The 18,725-nt window shown below is 49.7% G+C and overlaps 1 protein-coding gene across 1 annotated transcript; it reads right to left on the bottom strand.

Moving 5' to 3' along the window:
* Window positions 1-1,490: 1,490 nt before the first annotated feature.
* FATE1 (fetal and adult testis expressed 1) lies at window positions 1,491-9,024 on the bottom strand. Its single transcript, XM_002832240.3, has 5 exons — window positions 8,486-9,024; window positions 7,299-7,426; window positions 3,181-3,287; window positions 2,694-2,772; window positions 1,491-2,046 (listed from the first exon to the last, which is right to left on the bottom strand). Exons 1-5 carry the CDS (start codon window positions 8,589-8,591, stop codon window positions 1,915-1,917), a joined length of 552 nt encoding a protein of 183 aa, XP_002832286.1. The 5' UTR covers window positions 8,592-9,024; the 3' UTR covers window positions 1,491-1,914.
* Window positions 9,025-18,725: the final 9,701 nt, after the last annotated feature.

Raw genomic sequence — 18,725 nt, 5'->3', positions numbered from 1 at the left:
TCCTGAAGCTGCAGGAAGGGGAGGGGCGGCCTTCAAGGAGGTCCCCCAGTCTTCCATCTAGCCCATGGTGACTCCTGGGGCCCCAGGGCCCATTTGCAGAGGACAGGGAACACCCCTGGTACTCCCTGGCCCTCTTGGCTCTCCTGGCCAGAAGTACTCATATCTGGGTGCTGCTGTTTCCCCATTCTGCAGAGGGGCTTCCTGTGGCACTTGATTACCTTTGTGCTCTGGGACCAGAGAGAGAATCTCCCAACTGTTTCTTTCCTGGGTGTCCTTTTCTCTGCTTTGATAGGGGCCCAGGCTCCAGGGGCCACGTGCCTCGTGTCCCACAGGGCTGACAGGAGGCCCTGCATCCCCATCTTAGAAGTATTGCAAGCCCTAGAGTGTCAGGCGTGAAAGAACCCCCTCATTGTATAGGAGCCCACTGAGGACCAGAGAGAAAGAGGTGGAGCAGGGGCAGAGCAGGCTCTGGGACTCAAGCTTCTCTCTCTCTCTACTCTAACTTCCCTCCCTCTGCCGCTCTGTATCTCTGACTGTATCTCTCTCTCTGCCTCTCCCTTCCTCCATCTGTCCTCGCCCCCCCTCCTGTCCCTGTCTCTTCTCTGTCTCTCTGTCTCTCACATACACAGACACACACGTTCATTTCATACCTAGTGACTAACACGCTTCCCAGTCTTTATACATGGAGAATCCTTGACAGATTTGGGGGATTAGGGAAGGTGCACTTAGCAACTAAAGCCAATGAGAAAGTTCTGGGTCAGAGACATGTGTGTTGAGCCCTTGGTCCCAGGGAAAGGGGTTGCAGCTCTTCCACAAGCCTCCTGCAGCCAGGCACATCTGCACTGTGGTCAGGCCCCCACATGGCAGGAAACATTCTCCACCTCTCAGGCTCAGCCCCACTGGACAGCCCAGCTATTCACCGTGTCTGAGGTGTGCTTCATGGGCTGTGGACCCAGAGTGTGTGGTGGGTAGGGTGAGGGGTATGTGTAGCTCTTGTTCAGCCTCCAGAGCTGAGGCAGGACCTCATCTCCAGTGAGTCTGTCTGCAGGAGGCAGGCCAAGCTCTAGCGTAGGACTCAGGAGAACTCACGCCAGAGAACTCACATCCAGGCCCTGTCTCACTGGATGACCCAGGGACATGTTTCCTCTCTCTGGAATTCAATTTCCTCTTGCGCAAGTGAGGTTTCTGGTCCCTTTCAGGAGATTTCCTCTGATTGCTTCCCTGCAACACAGCGCAGACATGCTCTCAGAACCACACCCCCACAAGCACTGGTTTGCATGAGCCCAAGAGGAAGAACTTTGCAAAGCTGGGGCTGGGGACAGTGAGGCCGGGGAGGTGAAAGGGAGGAGGGAACCAGGGCCCCTGGGGCAATGGCAGAGGCTCAGTCCCAGCCACAAGGTCTTTGTGAAGAGGAGCTGTTGTTTCCCAGTGCACCCCACCCCCACTGTTGCCCCAAATGAGTGCTGGACACAGGAACCTCAGCCACAGGGTTTTGCTGCTATGGCTAAACTTTTATTGAGCATGCTGTCTCTGCAGAGCGCTGCGCACGAGGTGGAAGCAAACGAGGGAGGAAAACAAAGCCACACCCCTGCCCACAGAGGATGGAACAGAAGGGCCGCCGAGGTCAGGAAGGCAAGGTGTTACTGTGGGGCCCAGACGCCGCCATGCTTTTCACCCTTCAAAGGGTGGCATCTCAGCCCATGCAGTCCTCCTCCACCTTCGCAGCAGCCAGGACCTCCCAATGCAGTGACCTGGCCTCCCCAGGTAGGAGGCCTAACCAGAGTTGAAAATGATCCTGACGCTCCTGAGGGCTGCTGGGAGATGAAAGGGGCATGGGCAATGGCGGCCTGGGGAAAGAGGAAAGAAAGAAGGGGAAGCAGGGAGGGCTCCAATACGGAGGCCGCGCTGGGGCGATCACTGGTTCATCCACAGCCACAGGTTGACAATGCTAGCCGACACCAGCACGGCGATGATCAGGGTCTCCCTCTGGCGCCAGGTGGCGCCCTGCTCCTCCAGGGCGCGCAGACGCCGGTTGACTGCATACAGCTGCAGAGGAGTCAAAGGCAGGGCTGCTGAGCGAGGCTCTTTTCCGGAAGCCCACAGCACAGCCATGGGAAAAGCATAAAGTTAGAGCAAGAAGGGGCTTGATTGCCCTTTGGCGGTGGAGCGGGGAGCGCCCCTAGTGAGAAGCAGGGGGCTGGGCCAGGTCCGCGGGACCAAAGACGTGGCTGCTACGTCTGCAGGCCCCGCTTTTGCCTTCTCCCTTGATGTTCACTTCCCTTCTCTGGAAGAGACCAGCCCATTCCAGCTGCGCCGGGGAGCCGAGGAAGAAAGGGTCTCCTCCTAAGAAGGTCTGGATTTGGTTTGAACAAAGGCAACCCCTCTCTCAGACCCTTAGGTATCACTCTCTCTCTGGACATAGAACCCTTATCCTTGTGTGTTCCCTCTTCCTCCACCTTTTATCTGCCCCTATTCCCTACTAGCATCTCAGGGACAGCAGTAGGTTTGAGATTGGACATCTACACGGGGTGTCAGAGCCATGGGGATGAGGAGGAAGAGGAAGGGAATCTGCCCCACCTCCAGCGCTGAAGGGAAAGATGACTGTAAGGGACTACAGGACCCCAGCTGTCGAGCCCTGCCTACTCCAAGGCACTCTGATCCTGCTTGCACCCACCAATTGGGTCCCTCCTCACCTGTCTTCTCATGACTTCCATCTCCAGTACATTGAGCTCTTCCAGGCTAGTCTGCGCCACTGCATCTGTCCCTGGGTTGCTGGGAGAGAAAAAAGACAGACGGTCAAAGCTGCTGGTGGTTCCTGGCAGGACCTGGCAGGGAGCACAAGAAGGCAGTGAGGTCAAGCAGGTAAGGTCGTGATCTTGGACAGTGACTCTATCAGCCTCCAGTCCTCTTCCATGGTAAAGAGGGCCTAGGGCCTTGAGGGCTGGGAGTCAGCCTGAGCTAGCCTGAGCCAGCCTGGCCCATCCCAGTCCAGCCCAACTCGGCTAGGCTGCAGAGCACTGGGATGCCCCAAATGGGCAGGGAGCCAGGGTACTCATGGTCTCTGACAGGGAGGCTTTCCAGGCCCTCATGACTCCATCCTGGCCAGGCTGCTCACCAGCCCCTCTGCCCCACTCTGGGCCCCATCTGAGCAGCCAGGGCCCACAGACCCTCAGCTCTTACCGATCATAATGGAAACGTATGCCTTGGAAATTGCCAGCGTACTCCTGGAGATGAGCATCCCCATGGACTGATTCTCTCAGCATTCTGGGCTTTGGCAGCTGGGACCCCTGAAGAAAGGAATGATCAGTAAAGTAGCCTGCCCAACCCCACATAAGTGGCTTCTCCAGTTTGCCCAGAACCAATGGTGCACCCCATGGGGAGTCACATGGTGCCTGGTCTCTGGAATCAAGGGCTGGCAGCTTCAGGCCACTAGGAAAGCTTGAGAACCCCACATAGGCTGCTGGCCACCACCCCACCCACACCATGCTCCTCGGTAGCTCTTGGTCATCCAGGCAGGCTGTGGCAAAAGAGGAGCAGTAACAGGGGTCCCTGTCCTCTGCAAGAACTTTCACATGCAGGTATTAGCTGAGAGGCTGAGCAACCTGCTGAAGGAGAATGTAAAACCTTGATTGGCAGCCCAGGCCATTGAGGCCTGGCGAGATGCCTTTACTTTCCGAGGATGCACGGTAAATGTCAGGGCTAAGGCTAGAACCCTGGCTACTGGGAAACCATCAACTCCTCTGGGTAAGCCCAGCCAGCCATCCCTGTGGCTTTCATTTTTATCCATCTGCCAACAACTCCCTAGCGTGTACATCTCTGGCCCAGAGCCCTTGGGCCAGGGCTATCTGATGCCTTTGAAGAGTCAGTGGGGGATAGAGGAAAAGAGCGTGGCTTTTGGTGCCAGAACTGCCTGGGCTCAAATCATAGTTCTAGGTTTCCAGTTCAAGATGAAATGTTTCACAAGCTGCTTATTTAACACACACCGCATGCCAGGGACCATGCCATTCTCTAAGCCCTTACCAATACTAAGTGATTGATTCCTCATCACAGCCCTGTGAAATGGTATCATTATCATCCCATTTTGAAAGTAGGGGAAACTGAAACACAGAGAGGTTAATTAACTTGTCCAAGTCACACAGCTAGGAAGTAGCAGAGAAGTAATTTGAACCCAGGACATTTCAGTCCAGAGGTTATACTCTTAGCCATTACACTATGATGTCCCTCATATTTAACACTCCTTCCTGTTAAGGCTCCACTAAGTGCCAGTGAAGACAGTAAAATGGTATAAACCCATAAGAAAGAAGACAACACAAGAGGCATCAGCTAATGAAAGAATTCAATAAAATTCTGGAATCCAGGAGGTGTCCATGGAGGAACTAGGCCTCAGTGTGGTTGGGAAGCAGATGGGACTCAGCTGACAAAGGAGGCCTCCGCCAGCAGCATCCAGAGAGGACTTAGACCTGCAAGGACAATGGCGGCATATCACAAGAAAGGAGGGGAGGGAGGAAAACAGGGCCTTTAACTAATGATCTATGTATGAAGCAGTCGTCCACACTTCTCACTCCTGGTTGGCAACCAGGCACTTACCGCCAAGCCAAAACCTGAACCAAATGAATAAGAAAGCTGGGGTGAAAGTGACACAAAATAAAACCGTCTTCATTCTGGCAGGGTTCAGGGTGCCCCACATGACAGCCAGTTCCTTACCCACTCACCCTGCTGAAGTAGAGCCTGTCATTTGAGAGGCCTGACTGAGGCACGCAGAGTACTGGGTTAGCTCTTCTATTTGCCTCATTCTTACAAAAAAATAGACAACCAAGGCTCACTTGTCACCTGAGAAATATCTGCAGCCCTCTTCTGTTCCGAAGTAACAACATCAAACTGAAGGTGGATTAATTTCTGTGTAAAGAATTTTCACAAGAACTTTGCCACTGCACTCTGTTTGTTGCAATAATGCATAACTAATCTTTCTCAAGAGGAGCACACAGATATTGGTGGAACTTTTTTATGAACCGTAGTTCATGGTCACAATATTTTATTTTCTTAAGATACTTCCAAAATTGCATTAAAAAGATAATGGGTATTAGGGAGACCCCGTGACTATAATTTGATCAATGATGTCTCTTAGAAGAATTTTCAGACCATTGCTTGATTTTCCTATAAATTGGAATCAGAAGGACAAAAAAAATTTTGAGAGATTTGAAGGCAAAAAATAAGGATGAATGGCTGATGGCTGGAATTTGTTTGTTTGTTTCAGATAACATAGTTTGTTGTTAACACACCAAGTCCCAACTTCTCTCTGTTAATCATTTCAAAAAATGTTATTTTAATTTCCATGCAATTTTAAAGGCACACTACTTTTTTCCAAGTCAGCAGGATAGCATTATTAACTTTTCTCACCCTTGCATATTATGGTTCTCCTAGAAGCAGTTCCATTAACTGTTTTCTTCAAAAATAAAGGAATGAATGAGTTAATAAATAAATAGAATTAGTAAATTAGATTTCCTAATTCTAAATTTCTAAATTTAATTTATAAATTCAATATAATGTCTATATTTTCAAACAGTCTACCTCTAGCCCTTGTAGTCAACTTTAATTAAACCAGAGATTGTATCCCCCCTAGTCTCAGGGACGTTAGTGGTTTGCAGGAGCCTGACCTCCTGGAGCAACTTGATTTGGCTTCTGTCTTTGGACACAAAAAGTCAACTTAATATTTGACTTATTTTTATTCCCAGGAAACCTCTAAGCTGGAAGCTTTTTTTCTCATTCTTCACTGGGGCCACCCAATAAATCATTTCAGCAATCAAGTCTCCCTCCCTCTCCAACCTTATTGCCCCCCAGTAACTTTCAAACTTCACTGTGGTAACAGTAAAACCACCATTTTCTAAAATTTTCCCTCATCCATCTGAATGTGGTGAAAAGCATTGGCTACAGAATGATGGGATTCGTGATTCCCTAAAACAGTAAGGTCTACCTCCTCTCCAAAATGGCTCAGTATGCTTTGCAACAATGTGGCCAGCATTTTTCTAGAACATTCAACACCCACAATGAATGTAGCTTAAAGTACAGAACTGTGGGACTCACATGATTTCCTGGAGCAGTCAGGCCTCCCTCCCTCTCCAATCCTGTTGCCTTTTCCCAGCAGCCTTTGCAACAGCATAACAACAATTTTTCTAAAACTTTCCCTTACCTACAGTGAATGTAGCTAGCTAAAACGATTGGATACAGAACTGTGGGACTCACTTAATTCTGTAGAATAGTCAGGTTTCCTCCCTCTCCAAAATGACTGTGTTTTCCCAATATCATTTGCAACAGTACAGCCACTATTTGTTCTAGAACATTCCTTCACCCATATTGAATGTAGCTTAAAAGGATTGGCTACAAAATAGTCAGATTCACTTGCCTGGATTTCTTTCTTCTTTTTCTTTCTTGCTTTCTCTCTCTCTCTCTTTCTTTCTTTCTTCCTTCCTTCCTTCCTTTCTTTCCTTTTCCTTTCTTTTCCTCTTCCTTCCTTTCTTTCTTTCCTTTTCCTTTCTTTTCCCCTTCCTTCCTTCCTTCCCTCCTTCCTTCCTTCCTTCCTTCCTCTCTCTCTCTCTCTTTCTTTCTTTCTTGACAGAGTCTCACTCTGTTGCCCAGGCTGGAGTGCAGTGACATGATCTCAGCTCACTGCAACCTCTGCCTGCTAGGTTCAAGCGATTCTCATGCCTCAGCCTCCTGAGTAGCTGGGATTACAGGCATGTGCCACCATGCCCAGCTAATTTTTGTATTTTTAGTAGGGACGGGGTTTCACCATGCTGGCCAGACTGTTCTCGAACTCCTGGCCTCAAGTGATCCGTCCGCCTCCTCCTCTCAGAGTGCTGAGATTACGAGCATGAGTCACCATGCCAGGCCACTTGACTGGATTTCTTAACAGCGAGAAAGCATAGGAGCCTCACCTGACTTATTGTGTGTATATATGCACACACACACACACACACACGCACGTACCACACACATAATTTTAAATACAGGAAAGCGTTATTTCACACAATAGATTTACAGAGTAAAGTATTTATGTACTCCCCTTGCACTATTTGTTTCAGGCATTCTGAACTCCCGAGGTTGAACCCGCAGCATAGGAAAGGATGACCCTGACCTTTAATTGGACCTTCCTGTCCTCATTTGCCAGCTTGGAACACAGGAGCTTCCTCCTCCTCACAAGTCAACGTCTAGCCCTGCCTGAACTGGTCAGGCTAGAGCCCCTACAACCAGTACTCCCAAACCCAACCTGGCCACCATGTGCTAAAGACCCCATACAGTACCATTTTCTTGGGTCGGGTGGCAGTCATATTCCAAACTCGTTTGGCTGAAGCAGAGCCAGCAGCTTTTTGTTCCAACTTCTGCCTCTTCTGGGAGGCACCCCGGGACCGAGATCCAAGCTCCATCATTTCTAGAGAGAAGAACAGAGGCCCCAGGAGCACCCATAGAAGTTGTACCAGGGTTTCTTGGGCACGAAACACACCAAAAAGAAGACAGAGTCTCCAGCTTTCTTGGGAATCACTCAGCACCCATTAACCACTGTCCATCAGCTGATCCCAGCTGACCTGGGAACAGTTTGTTCATCTGTTCAAAAGTTAAACAAGAATTTCCTGAGGGCTGAGCTCGAGACTAGGTTACTCTGCAGTAACCTAGAGAGCAATGACCAAGAACAAGATTCCAGCTATCAAGGAACTAACCATCTGTTTGTGTATAAGGGGGCATGACAGGTGTAAAACAGAAAGTAATCTATCCTTGCAAATGCAGACAGAGAGATGCAGGCTCCATAAATGATCAAAACAGGGTAACATAGTGGAAGGAAAGGGCTCCTCCTAGAAAAGTAGGAGACAGCAATTGAGGTGGGGACCTGAAGGAAAAAAAGGACCCAACCCTGGGAAATTGAGGGAAAGAGCATTCCAGGCAGAGGAAACAGCAAATGCAAGGTCTTTGGGGGAAGAAGCAGGCTTGGAGCATTGTAAGAACAAACATAAATGCAATGTGATCTGGATCCCTTTGTGTGCTATAGAAATGGTATTTTCTGTCTATATCACAGCATGAAATGTTTTGGGGAGGCCGATACAATCTTATAGATCATGGAATTTGGATTTTCCTCCAAATGGCAGGAAAATGAATTAGAGGATTGGGAGAGAGAATTGATCTCTGGTCTCATAATTTGAGCCCTCTGAGTATTTTGCAACAGAGACTGTGGTGGCTTGGATAAGGGGGAGACAGAGGGACTACACATGTTGTTCCCATCCTCCTCCCTCCCAGGGCAAAATGCTCACATCATCTATCCCTTTTCCCCTAGCTCCCTTACCATCAACCCACAAATCCTCGAAGCCCGCCCAACGCACAGATGTGCAAACACTTCCATGCACACATGCACCTTTTCCAACACACACATGCACAGGTATAGACACGTATCTACACAGTTGGCTGGCTGTAGCCTAGGGGTATTTTAGGGGATCCTCACCTGCTATCACCAGGTGCTCTTGGTTTTGCCCTTGGCGTCCATGATTCAGTTCTTCTGTCAGGGACATTTCCATCTCCGCCTTGGTGTCGGGAGGGCCTCCTGCCATCACAACCAGCTGTTCTCTTGTAAGCTATGGCTAAGGATGCACAGGGTGCCAGGAACAGAGGAGTCACACTCAGAAAATCACCTCTTCCGGAAACAGGAGCTCAAGGAAGATATAGTCAGGTCTGGGGGTGGAGTGAGACTCCCTCTCTAGGCTGAGGCCTTGGACACAGTACTTTCTGTTTCTATTGTATCTTGCTGGCTAGGTCCGTGGCCTTCTCCTCTGCTACTCTGTAAGCAACTTAGGAGAAGAGATAAAATTCCGTGCCTTTGCCTGTGAGAACTGCTCTGGCTCATGAATCTCCATATTTAGCCCATGGGGAGAAGGGTGGGGTCCACCCTCCATCATTTCTATGAAGAAACAGGGATTGGCACAGGGTCCGAGAGCCAGCAGTGGCCGCAACAGAGTTAGGTCCTAGCAATCCAGGCCATACCACACCTTCAGAAGGGATTCTCTGGAGAGTGTATCCTACCTCCCCCATCCAGAGTCCCCAGACACGGGAGGCAGCCTTTTCCCGAAGTAGGTCAGCCTAGGCAGGAGCCGTGAGAACAAAGGGAGAGAAGAGTAAGAGAGGTGGGACCTGACTGCAGCCACTAGAACCCCCAGGGGCCTCAGGCCCTGCACCTTCTAAGTCCCAATTCTCCCTCAGCTTCCCTACTGATTAGACCACTGTGATGGTCAGGTTTATGTGTCACCTGGCCAGGTTCTAGTCCCCAGTGACTCCATCAAACACTAATCTAGGTGTTGCTGTGAAGGCATTTTGTAGCTGTGGTTGGCATCTACAACCAGTGGACTTGAAATAAAATAGAGACCCATCCTCGACGATGTGAGTTGGCCTCACACAATCAGCTGAGAGGCCTGAAGAGCAAAGACTGAGGTTTCCCAAAGTAGAGGTAATTCTACCCCAGGACTGCAATGTCAACTCTTCCTTTAGTTGCCAGCCTGCTGGGCTGCCTTGCACATTTCAGACTTGTCAGCCCCACAATCGCATAAGCCAGTTTCTTAAAATAAATTTCTATATACTTGTGCATATGCAGATACATGCATACATACATACATATATACATCCTATCAGTTCTGTTTCTCTGGAAAACCCTGATTGCTACAACTACCTGTGGTGAACCCTTCATTCTAGGAAACAACCCCAGAGCCCCTGGGGGAATAGGACGCTATTTGTAAAAGGAATCAGGACAGGTTTATATAAGGTTCCTTTTACAAATAGCCTCTTCTTCCCCCAGAGCCCCTGGGCCAGGCGGGAGGAAGAGGAGGAAGGAAGGAGGAAAAGAAGAAGGGAGGAAGGGAGGAAGGAAGGAAGGAAGGAGAGAGAGTGGAAAGGAAGGGGCCAGGAGTAGCTGAGATAGGGCGGCATGGTCTGAGGCTGCCTGCCCCCTGCCCCCACCTCACCTGTCCAGCGCTGGGGCCGAGCTCTTGGGAACCAGAGCTGATATAGGCCCTGCCTGCATTCCTGGGGGCCCCAAAGAAGCCCTTCCCAGATCGAGTGGAGCAGCTGTGATGAAATTTGAGCTTTCTGGAGGGCCACCTTGGGAGCAGAGAAACTGCTGAGTGTGCTCAGCTCAGTGGGATTCAGGAGCCTGGGAAGCCCAGCCAGATTGAGCAAATGAAAATACAGGTACGAAGTACATTTAAATTTCAGATAAACAACACATCTGTACTTATACTACATTTGTAGTGTAAGTATTCTCTCTTGTACACTAACTTTTGGGACATATTTACACTAAAAAATGATTCATGGATTGATTTGACATTGAAATTTAGCTGCATATCCTGTATTCTATCCGACAATCTTATCTCACTATGACCTCAAGATTTTACCTTGGGCAAGTTTCTCGCTTCTTTTGGTGTCAGTCTCCCCCATGGACAAGCCTCCCTACAGGGTGGCTGGATTGTGAGGAACACTCAGAAGTCAGCAAAGCTAGAGCAGTGTGGGCACTGGCTTGCCACAGGGCCTCGGGCTATGGAGGCCAGATTTCTGTCTAGCTATCAACTGGCCCTGGTGGGGCTTCTTGGGCACAGGAGCACAGGGTCCAGGTGCATGCGGAGGCACTGCCCCCTGGTGGCATAGGAATCCACCACCTAAAGCCAAGCAAAGAGGCAAAGAGGGTGGGAGAATTCCTTCCCAGTCCCTGAACCCCCAATGCCACTCAAAAACCCCAGCATCTCACCCCCTTAGCATGCCTTCCTTTCTTGGATTGAGTGCCAAGGACAACTTGGAGGTGACCAGAGTTTGCTGTGTGCCTTTGAACTTGTCTCTTAGCATGCTAGCTAATTATAATTTCATAATTATCATCTACATGGTAATCTCCTTTTGAAATGGCCCTAAATTCGTACTCCAACCATTCTGAAAAGCCTCCTACCCTAACGTCTGGGTGCTAACCTCAGGGGCCCGAAGGACTAGAGCACCTGGGATACAGAGGGAGACCTTTCAAGTCTTACACGGTGCCTGGGTCCAGGAAGATGGCGCATGGCCAAGTGTACATAACAGGCTGCAGAGCCCTAACACTCCAGTGGAAGGCTCTGCTCACCCAAAGGTTCGACAGATGCTTCTTCATAGGGGAAGGAAGGGTCCAGAACATACCTGGCTTGTATGTGTGTCTATATGTTTTCAGTGTTCAGTGTTTTACACAAATGAGATCTTACATCTGAGGTGTGTGCCATATTATGCAACTTATTTTTTCAAGTGAACCACGTGCTTTGGGGAATCTCTCCATGTGAGAAGAAATCTACCTCATTTCTTCTCAGCCCAGCATAGCATTTCCCTACACAGCTGCCTCCTCTTGCTCCTTTATTGACTTGCTCATGGATATTTTGGGTGTCTAGAGCTTTCATACTTTTAGAAACAATGTAGCACTGAGCATTCCTGAACATGTCTCTCTGCACACATAGGTAAATGTGTTTGCACAGCAGATGCCTATAAGTGGAATTGTGGGGTTCTAGGGTATGTGTGTTGATGATTTTGACCTATATGGACCAATATTGTCAAAGGAGCCTCCAAAGAGGCTGCACAAAGTGAAGCCTCACCTAGAAAAAAGTCCGTGTTTCTTCCCAGTCTGATCAACAGAAATATTATGGAACTATTTAAAAGGCATAATGGGTGAAAAATGATATCTATCTCATTGTTGCTTTAATTTATATTATTTTAATTATGAATCATCCTGAGCAATTTTTCATATGTTTATTGATCTTCTGTATTTCTTTCCCATGAACTGTCTGCTGGAGGGTTTGGATCTTTATTAAAATAAGAGCTATTTTATTAACAGAAAAGAATAAGACAAAAACTCTCTCTCCTTTCAAGCTAAGTATCTCCAAAGGAAATGTATCATCTTTTTCCCTAAGGGGGATCGTGAGCACAGAGCCTCCACTGGGGACCAAACAAAGTTAATTGCATCCAAGCTTTTGCTGAAACCTAGAGGGCATCCAGCCACCCACGGAGCAGGTGTCCAACTCAGGCTGCTGCCTGCCTACCTGTCCATCTGCCCTTGTATCTGTCTGTCTTCTCTGCCTGCCCCCAGCCAGCCGGATCATCTGCCTCCAACAGTGCCTTCCAACCACTAGCTTCTTCCAGCTGTTCAGTCAGCTGAGCACTCTGCTGCAGTTCCCAGCGGCTCAGGGTCCCAGCTCTGTCTGCCGCCTGCTCCCACCTCCCTTGCAAGCTGCAGCAGGAGATGGCAGGAACCTAGCCCAAAGTAAGCACATCTGTGAGTACCTCAGAACCCTGCCACTGGGACATCTTAGGCAAGTTGCTTCACCTGCTTGGAGCCTCAGTTTCCCATGTTCACGTGGAAGTTTCAGGGAGATGTGTGAGGGCTGCCTGGGCTTCAAGGCAGACTCTACTGTTCTTCATCCAGAGCAGCTGAGCTCTTACCACTTTCTTATATTGGGGCTTTATGTAAGAGGTCGTTGAAGCCAAATGTCTTGAAGGAAAGTAAAAAAAGCCATTGGGTGTGATGACTTCCTATCTCCCAGCCCTGCTGAGAGCCCAGTCTCAGGCAGCTACAGCCCCAAACCCAAGCAAATGGGTGCACCTGGATCTTCCAGGCAGCTGAGAGCTTCCTCTTGGCTTGTTAATGAACCTTATGGACCTGTAAACAATTCTCCATCCTGCTCCTGGAAGCAGCTGGTACTGAGGTCATCCCTGGAGCCACAAAGCCCTCCCTACGCCAGAGAGGAAGGGGAAAGGGGACTAGCAGAGTCTTGCATCTCTCCCGCCTCTCCTTAAAGAGGCAGGAAGGACAGACAGAAGGACACAGGGTCAAACTGCAGGGACCATAGCTGGCCCAGGGAAGGAAGGCCACCTTGTGAGCAGACAGAGGGAAATAAAAAGTAGCAGGGCCACTTAGGGCAACCCTTAGGACCCACTCCCATGGGGACAGAGCCACCTTGATTTCTAGCTTTCTGCCTTGAATCAGGATTGACTGTGTGCTAGACACTGGGGATGGAGATGAGCTCCCTGTCCTCACGAAGTTCATGCTCTAGTGAACAGAGAATCAAATGGACAGGAAAGAAGTCCATCTGTCTGTGGGGACAGTAGCAGGCAGTTGTTTGTGTGGCAGCCATGCCCTTAACCCTGCTGCACTCTGCCTGTCTGGGAGTGTGGTGGGTGCTCACTATAGCTTGGCAAACCTAAGAAGGAGGGGCACAAGGGAGATCTGTCCCAAGCAATGTCCCTGGCCTCTGTAGCCTCTGACTGCACACCCCCTGGGGCAGCTCGCTACCTCCCAAGGGGGCTCAGATCAGTAGAAACGCCTTCCCTGCATGGGTGGAAACTCTGGCACAGTCTGGGGGGTGGGGGAGGAGCAGCTTCAGCAGAAGGAAGTTAAAGATGCAGACACAGAGTCAGCCTTGGCTTTCAAACTAGCAGGTAGGACTGCAGTTGCTGAGATGCTAAGTGGTTCCCAAACAACCCAGTCCTCCAGGCTTAGGTGTCCAGAGACCATCCTGCTGTGCCTCTGAGTCCCTTCAGAACAGCACCTTGAGATTCCCCCCGAGAAGGGAAGGCTCTCTCAGCAGCTCAGGTGGAGCTGCAAAGAGCTCAGGGTAATTGTTGTTGGTTGACTGCCCTAGAAACAACTCAGGACCACCCTGCATGTGACAAAGAACAGCACCCAGAAAGAGGGGAAATTCGCCTCCCAGCACAGCCAGTTGCTGTCACTGCCTGTTCCTTCTTCTGCCTTCTCCTTTTCTCTTCACTGGCCCAAGAAATCCTTCCCCCCAAAAGCTGGCAGTAGGTTCAGAGACCCAGAGGGGTTTGTTTCCTGCCTATCTGTCACACTGTGGCCCAGTGTCACCCTGCCCCCAGCTGAGAGGCTAGGGCACTTTGCTTTTGTGTCCAGAGATCCCTGGGAGCTGGTGGGAAAGAGTCTCTTTCCTGATCCTCAGGAAGGGGGGTTGAGCAAGGTGACCTCACAAAATCCTTGGCCTCGGCTGTGTGGTGACTCCTCAGATCAAAATGCATCTGCTTTTAATTGTTTCTGTGCCCAGTGACTGAATTGTGATGTGTATGTAAAAATCAGGAGAATCAGAGGCCAAAGGAAGAGGTAGAAAATGTGGTACAAAACCTCAGAAAATGACCTGCTCAAAACACAAGCAGCAGCTGCCCCTCCAAGCTGGAGAAAGATGTTGGAGAGGAGGAAGAAGACCCAAGGTGGGAAGCACAGCCCTGAGAAGCTGCATGGGTTTTTTTTCAGACAGGAAGCTAATGACAGGTGTTCCCATCTATGAAGTGGTTACTATTCCCAGTACGCCCCCATTTTACAGATGGAAAAGCTGGACGGTGGCGGGAGGAGAGGGCTGAAATATGACCCAGTTCACTGATTCAGTGATAAACCAAGGCCATCACATTAACACTCCAGGGTCCTCGCTAAACCAAGAGGAAGTCCCAAGGAGGAGGTGGCTCCAGAGAATTTCAGAAAACATCCTCCGGCCCCTATTCTACTCTGACCTGCCCTTCACTCTTAGAAGATAGAGACCAAGCAAGGCCTTGTCTGCTTTGTTTGCTGGCTCCTCAGCACTTAGCATGCTTCCTGGCATATTAGAAGATCACTAAATAGTGGTTGGATTGGAATGACCTGAATGTTAAAAAACAAAACAATCCCCCCTTAGCATCTTGTCTTTTGCCACTAAACTTTCTCAACTCCTGGAAAGTGTTGCCTCCATCGTAGGCACTGTCTCCACTTGTTACCTCCCAGGCATCCCACTGCTCATTCTAGTCTGGCTTATTCAGTCACCATGGAACTGAAACCACCCCTTGCCAAGGTCACCAATGACCCCCTGATGGCTCCATACAATGAGTTCACTTTGGCTGTCATCTTCCTTGGCTTCTTGAAAGCATTTCACATCATTGTCCACTGTCTCCTTCCAGAAACACTCTAGTCCTTTGGTTTTCAGGGCTCCATACTCCAGTGCTTTTCCTCCCACCTGTCTGGCCTCCCTCCTGGGCCATGAGGTCCACACTCAAGACCACTTGTTGTCTTTCTGGGACCTCAAGCAATTCTGATCTCTCCTGCTGCAGCCAAGCCCTCCCTCCTCAACTACACTCAAGTGCACTATACACCACACATGCAACACGTCAACTCAAACCTGTGGTCTTTTGCTCCCCTAAACCTGCTCCTCCTCAACTGTGACCCTTTCCAGGGAATGGCCCTACCATCTACTCTACTGTCTGAGCCCCTAAACCTGAAAGTCATCTGGGATTATTCACTACCCCTTCCCAACGCAATCAGTCACCATGCATGGTTCTGCCTCCTGAATAGAGAATTCAGTGTTTTCTTCCAATGCGACCCAAAGATCCCCTACAGAAGAATCAACTGAGTGATTTGGCCACAATGCACATGCCTGGCCCAACCCTGGACTCAAGGTATCAGACTCTGAGGGTGGGGTCTGGAGATCTACATTCTAAACAATCAGATAGTCTTGTGCCCATCAAAGTTTGCATAAAAACCTCCTCAGCAGTCTATTTCTCTCTGTCTCTTCCGTCACCAGCCTCATCCATCCCAGCGCTGTCTCTTGCCTGGGTGATGGCAATAACCTGACCTCCCTGACTTCTCTTATTCTTTAGCTCCTGCAGCCTGTTTTCCACATGGCTGGCAGAGCATGCCTGGCCACGCCCGCTTGCTCCTTAAGGCACCCCTTGGTGGCCTCCCCTTATCACTAGGGTAAAGACTACAGCTCTGAATACTGCCTAAAGGGCCTCACATAGGCTGACCTCCATGTATCTTGCAAATCTCATCTTGCACAGGTCTTTCCCCTCATGCTACCCTGTCTTCTGTTTCCTTAAAACCAAGATGGACTTGCTGAACTCCAGGCCGCTTCACATGCTGCCCCTCTGCCTGTCTGAATTGTCTTCCATGGTCTTTGCTTGGCTGATTCCTACCCATCCTTCACTTTGGTTGGCCATGGCTTCCTCAGGAAGACTTTCTCTGGAAGCCCCCAGCCCCACCCCCTTGGACTTCCCCTAGCATAAAGTTCATCATGCACTATTGCTACAGCTGTTCTGATGTTTCCCCCACCCAGCTGTGCCCAGAGCTCCAGGCAGCCAGGACCTGCATGCCCCAGCTTGTGGAGCACCATGCTCTGCCAGCACCCACCCCTATATGTCCTATCAGCCCAAGGACCCAGCAGTGCCACCACCAATTGCCCACCCACTGGGCTCCTGTGATCCCATGCAACCAGCCTGATATGAAATGTTACCCTGTCTCTATTTTTATAGCTCAGAAATCCTAGTGAAACTGAACCCATCACACAGTTTGAGCTCTTCAGAGAAAATGCTGAAAGTTAATGTCATTGGTGCTGGCGGTACTGTGATTCCCCAAAACGATATATTTTGTCTATAAAAACAACCTGTGGGGCACCAACGTTGTGTCTATTCTTCAGGCTTTGGGTTCTCACATCACTTCCCACAGAAGAACCCTGGAAGAAGCATTCCGAAGCCCACTTCTCCTTTCCCAACTCACCTGCCCTGTGGAGACTTTTGGCAGCTGTCCCAAGTCTGTCCAGCTTGGCAGGGAAGAAACTGCTTTGGGGCCTGGTTGGAGGCTGACAAGGTGCCCCTCTGTTTTTGCCAGCATCTCGGAGAAGCTATGATGTTCACCCTTCAAGATTTTCCAGAGTGTGCATCATGTGCTTAGGTTGCAGGAAGGAGCAACAGGGTCTTCCTGTCATGAGCGGAGCATTATGAGCCAAAATTTGTCCCCCTAAAATTCATATGTTGAAATTGTAAACCCCCAGGACTTCAACATGTGGCTGTAGGAGTAATTAAGGAGTAATTAAGTGGAAATGAGGTCAGTGGGGTAGGACCTAATCCAATCTGACTGGCATCCTTACAGGAAGAGGAGATTAGGAGCACCGAAAAGAACAGAGGGACAATACTGTGAAGCTGCAGGGAGAAGATGGCCATCGGCAAACCAAGGAAACAAGCCTCAAGAGAAATCAACCCTGCCAGCACCTTGATCTCAGACTTCCAGCCTCTAGAACCTTGAGAAAATCTTCTGTGGTTTAAACCCCCAGCCTGTAGTATTTTGTTTTGGTTGCCCAAGCAAACTAATGCGTGGAGCTTGGGCTCCGATTGTAGAACACAATCAGTCAACACGTTTTTTAAAATTGAACACTTACTGTGATCCAGGCACTGTGCTGTGTTCTAGGGCAGAAGTGGTGAGAAAAGTTATATATGGTCCCTGCCCAAATGGGGTTACCAGTAGGGCAGGGAGAGGAAGAGGGCATTCAGGAGGGATCTATAGTCAACACAAAACCAACGCAAAGTCACCCTTCCCCAAAAGGGACCAGCAGTGCCAGGTGCATGGCCTGGGGTGGGGCCATCAGGACAGACCCGGATTCACATGATGGATCCAGGACTTCCTCTCTGAGATCTTCGTCAAATGACATGCCTTTGCTGGCTTTGCTTCCCTCTGCTATAAACTAGGGTTAGTTATAAACCCCATATCGCAAGTTTCTCGAGAGGATTGTGTCAGTCAATGCATGTACAAGGCCTGGCATACACTAAGAGCTCAATAAATGCTGGTTATGATCATTTATAATCACAATTCAGGCATCTTCCCCACTGCCCTTCCATCCTGTCACTCCTTGTAGCCTCAGGTCAGCTACTATGAGGGAGTGGCACTGGTGCAGGATGGGAGGCTGGGGAGAGGGCAAGGAGGGGGACCCCACCTTCCCAAGCCACACCCTTGAGGCACAGGGTCTGCCTTTCACCTGATCCCTTGTCTCTAGGGATGGAACCATCTCCCTCCACAGTCACCCCATTAAGTCCCTGGCCCTGACTTGCCCTCATTGTCTATAAGCAATTCAAGTGCCTTGGCCCCAGAACCTGTGACTAGATTAGCAAGGGAGGCCCAATCCATTGGGTGGTGCATACAGGGGACTTTGGAAGCTCAGGGAATCCTTCATGTATTAGCTTCCTTGCATGGGCTGGCCTGGGACCCTAAGTCACTGCCTAGAACATTTGTCTCTGGCAAAAGAGCCTAAAGTTCAAAACCCACGTTCAGAATATGACCCCATCTGTGTGCCTGAAGGGCCTTCCTTTGAGTTTCCAGCATCCCCAGAAGGTTAGCATCACTCAAGCCCCAGCTCCCCAAGGCCTCTGGCTGCCATTCCTGGCATTTGGGCTCCTTATTCAGTCCTCTAAGGAGGTCCCAAATTTCATTGCCATTGTCCCATCACTTCCAGGGTCTTCCCGATTAAAGGACGGATTACTTTCATTACTTGGGGTTGGCACAACTAGCACTTGCGACTTCCCGTGGCTATATCTCTCTGCATACCCACAGCTGGGAATCTCTGGGAGCTAAGACCATGTTTCCTCTGTGCAGAGGCTGGGCATTATTGCCCTCTGAACAGTCCCTGACCCTTGCCATCTTTAGAACTTAGGAAGCCCAGCCAGGGCAAAGCCTGAGTATTGTATACCTTCTGCTTCTCTCCCAGCTCTGAAACCAAGCAGGGTATCCTTCCAGCAAAGGACACCTGTTAGTAAGCAGGGATCATGTGACTAGGAAGTTTCTAACTGTGATTTCTGACAGATCTTACCAACCTCATCCCAGAAGGATGGCTCAGGAGATCATCTTACACACTGGGGACAAACTTTAGGACCCAGGACATGTCTGCTTCCTGCTC

Source organism: Pongo abelii, chromosome X (assembly GCF_028885655.2).
Source record: "Pongo abelii isolate AG06213 chromosome X, NHGRI_mPonAbe1-v2.0_pri, whole genome shotgun sequence".
Lineage (NCBI taxonomy): Eukaryota > Metazoa > Chordata > Mammalia > Primates > Hominidae > Pongo > Pongo abelii.
Note: the sequence above shows the minus strand (reverse complement) of the source record. Positions and strands in the feature narration are given on the sequence as shown.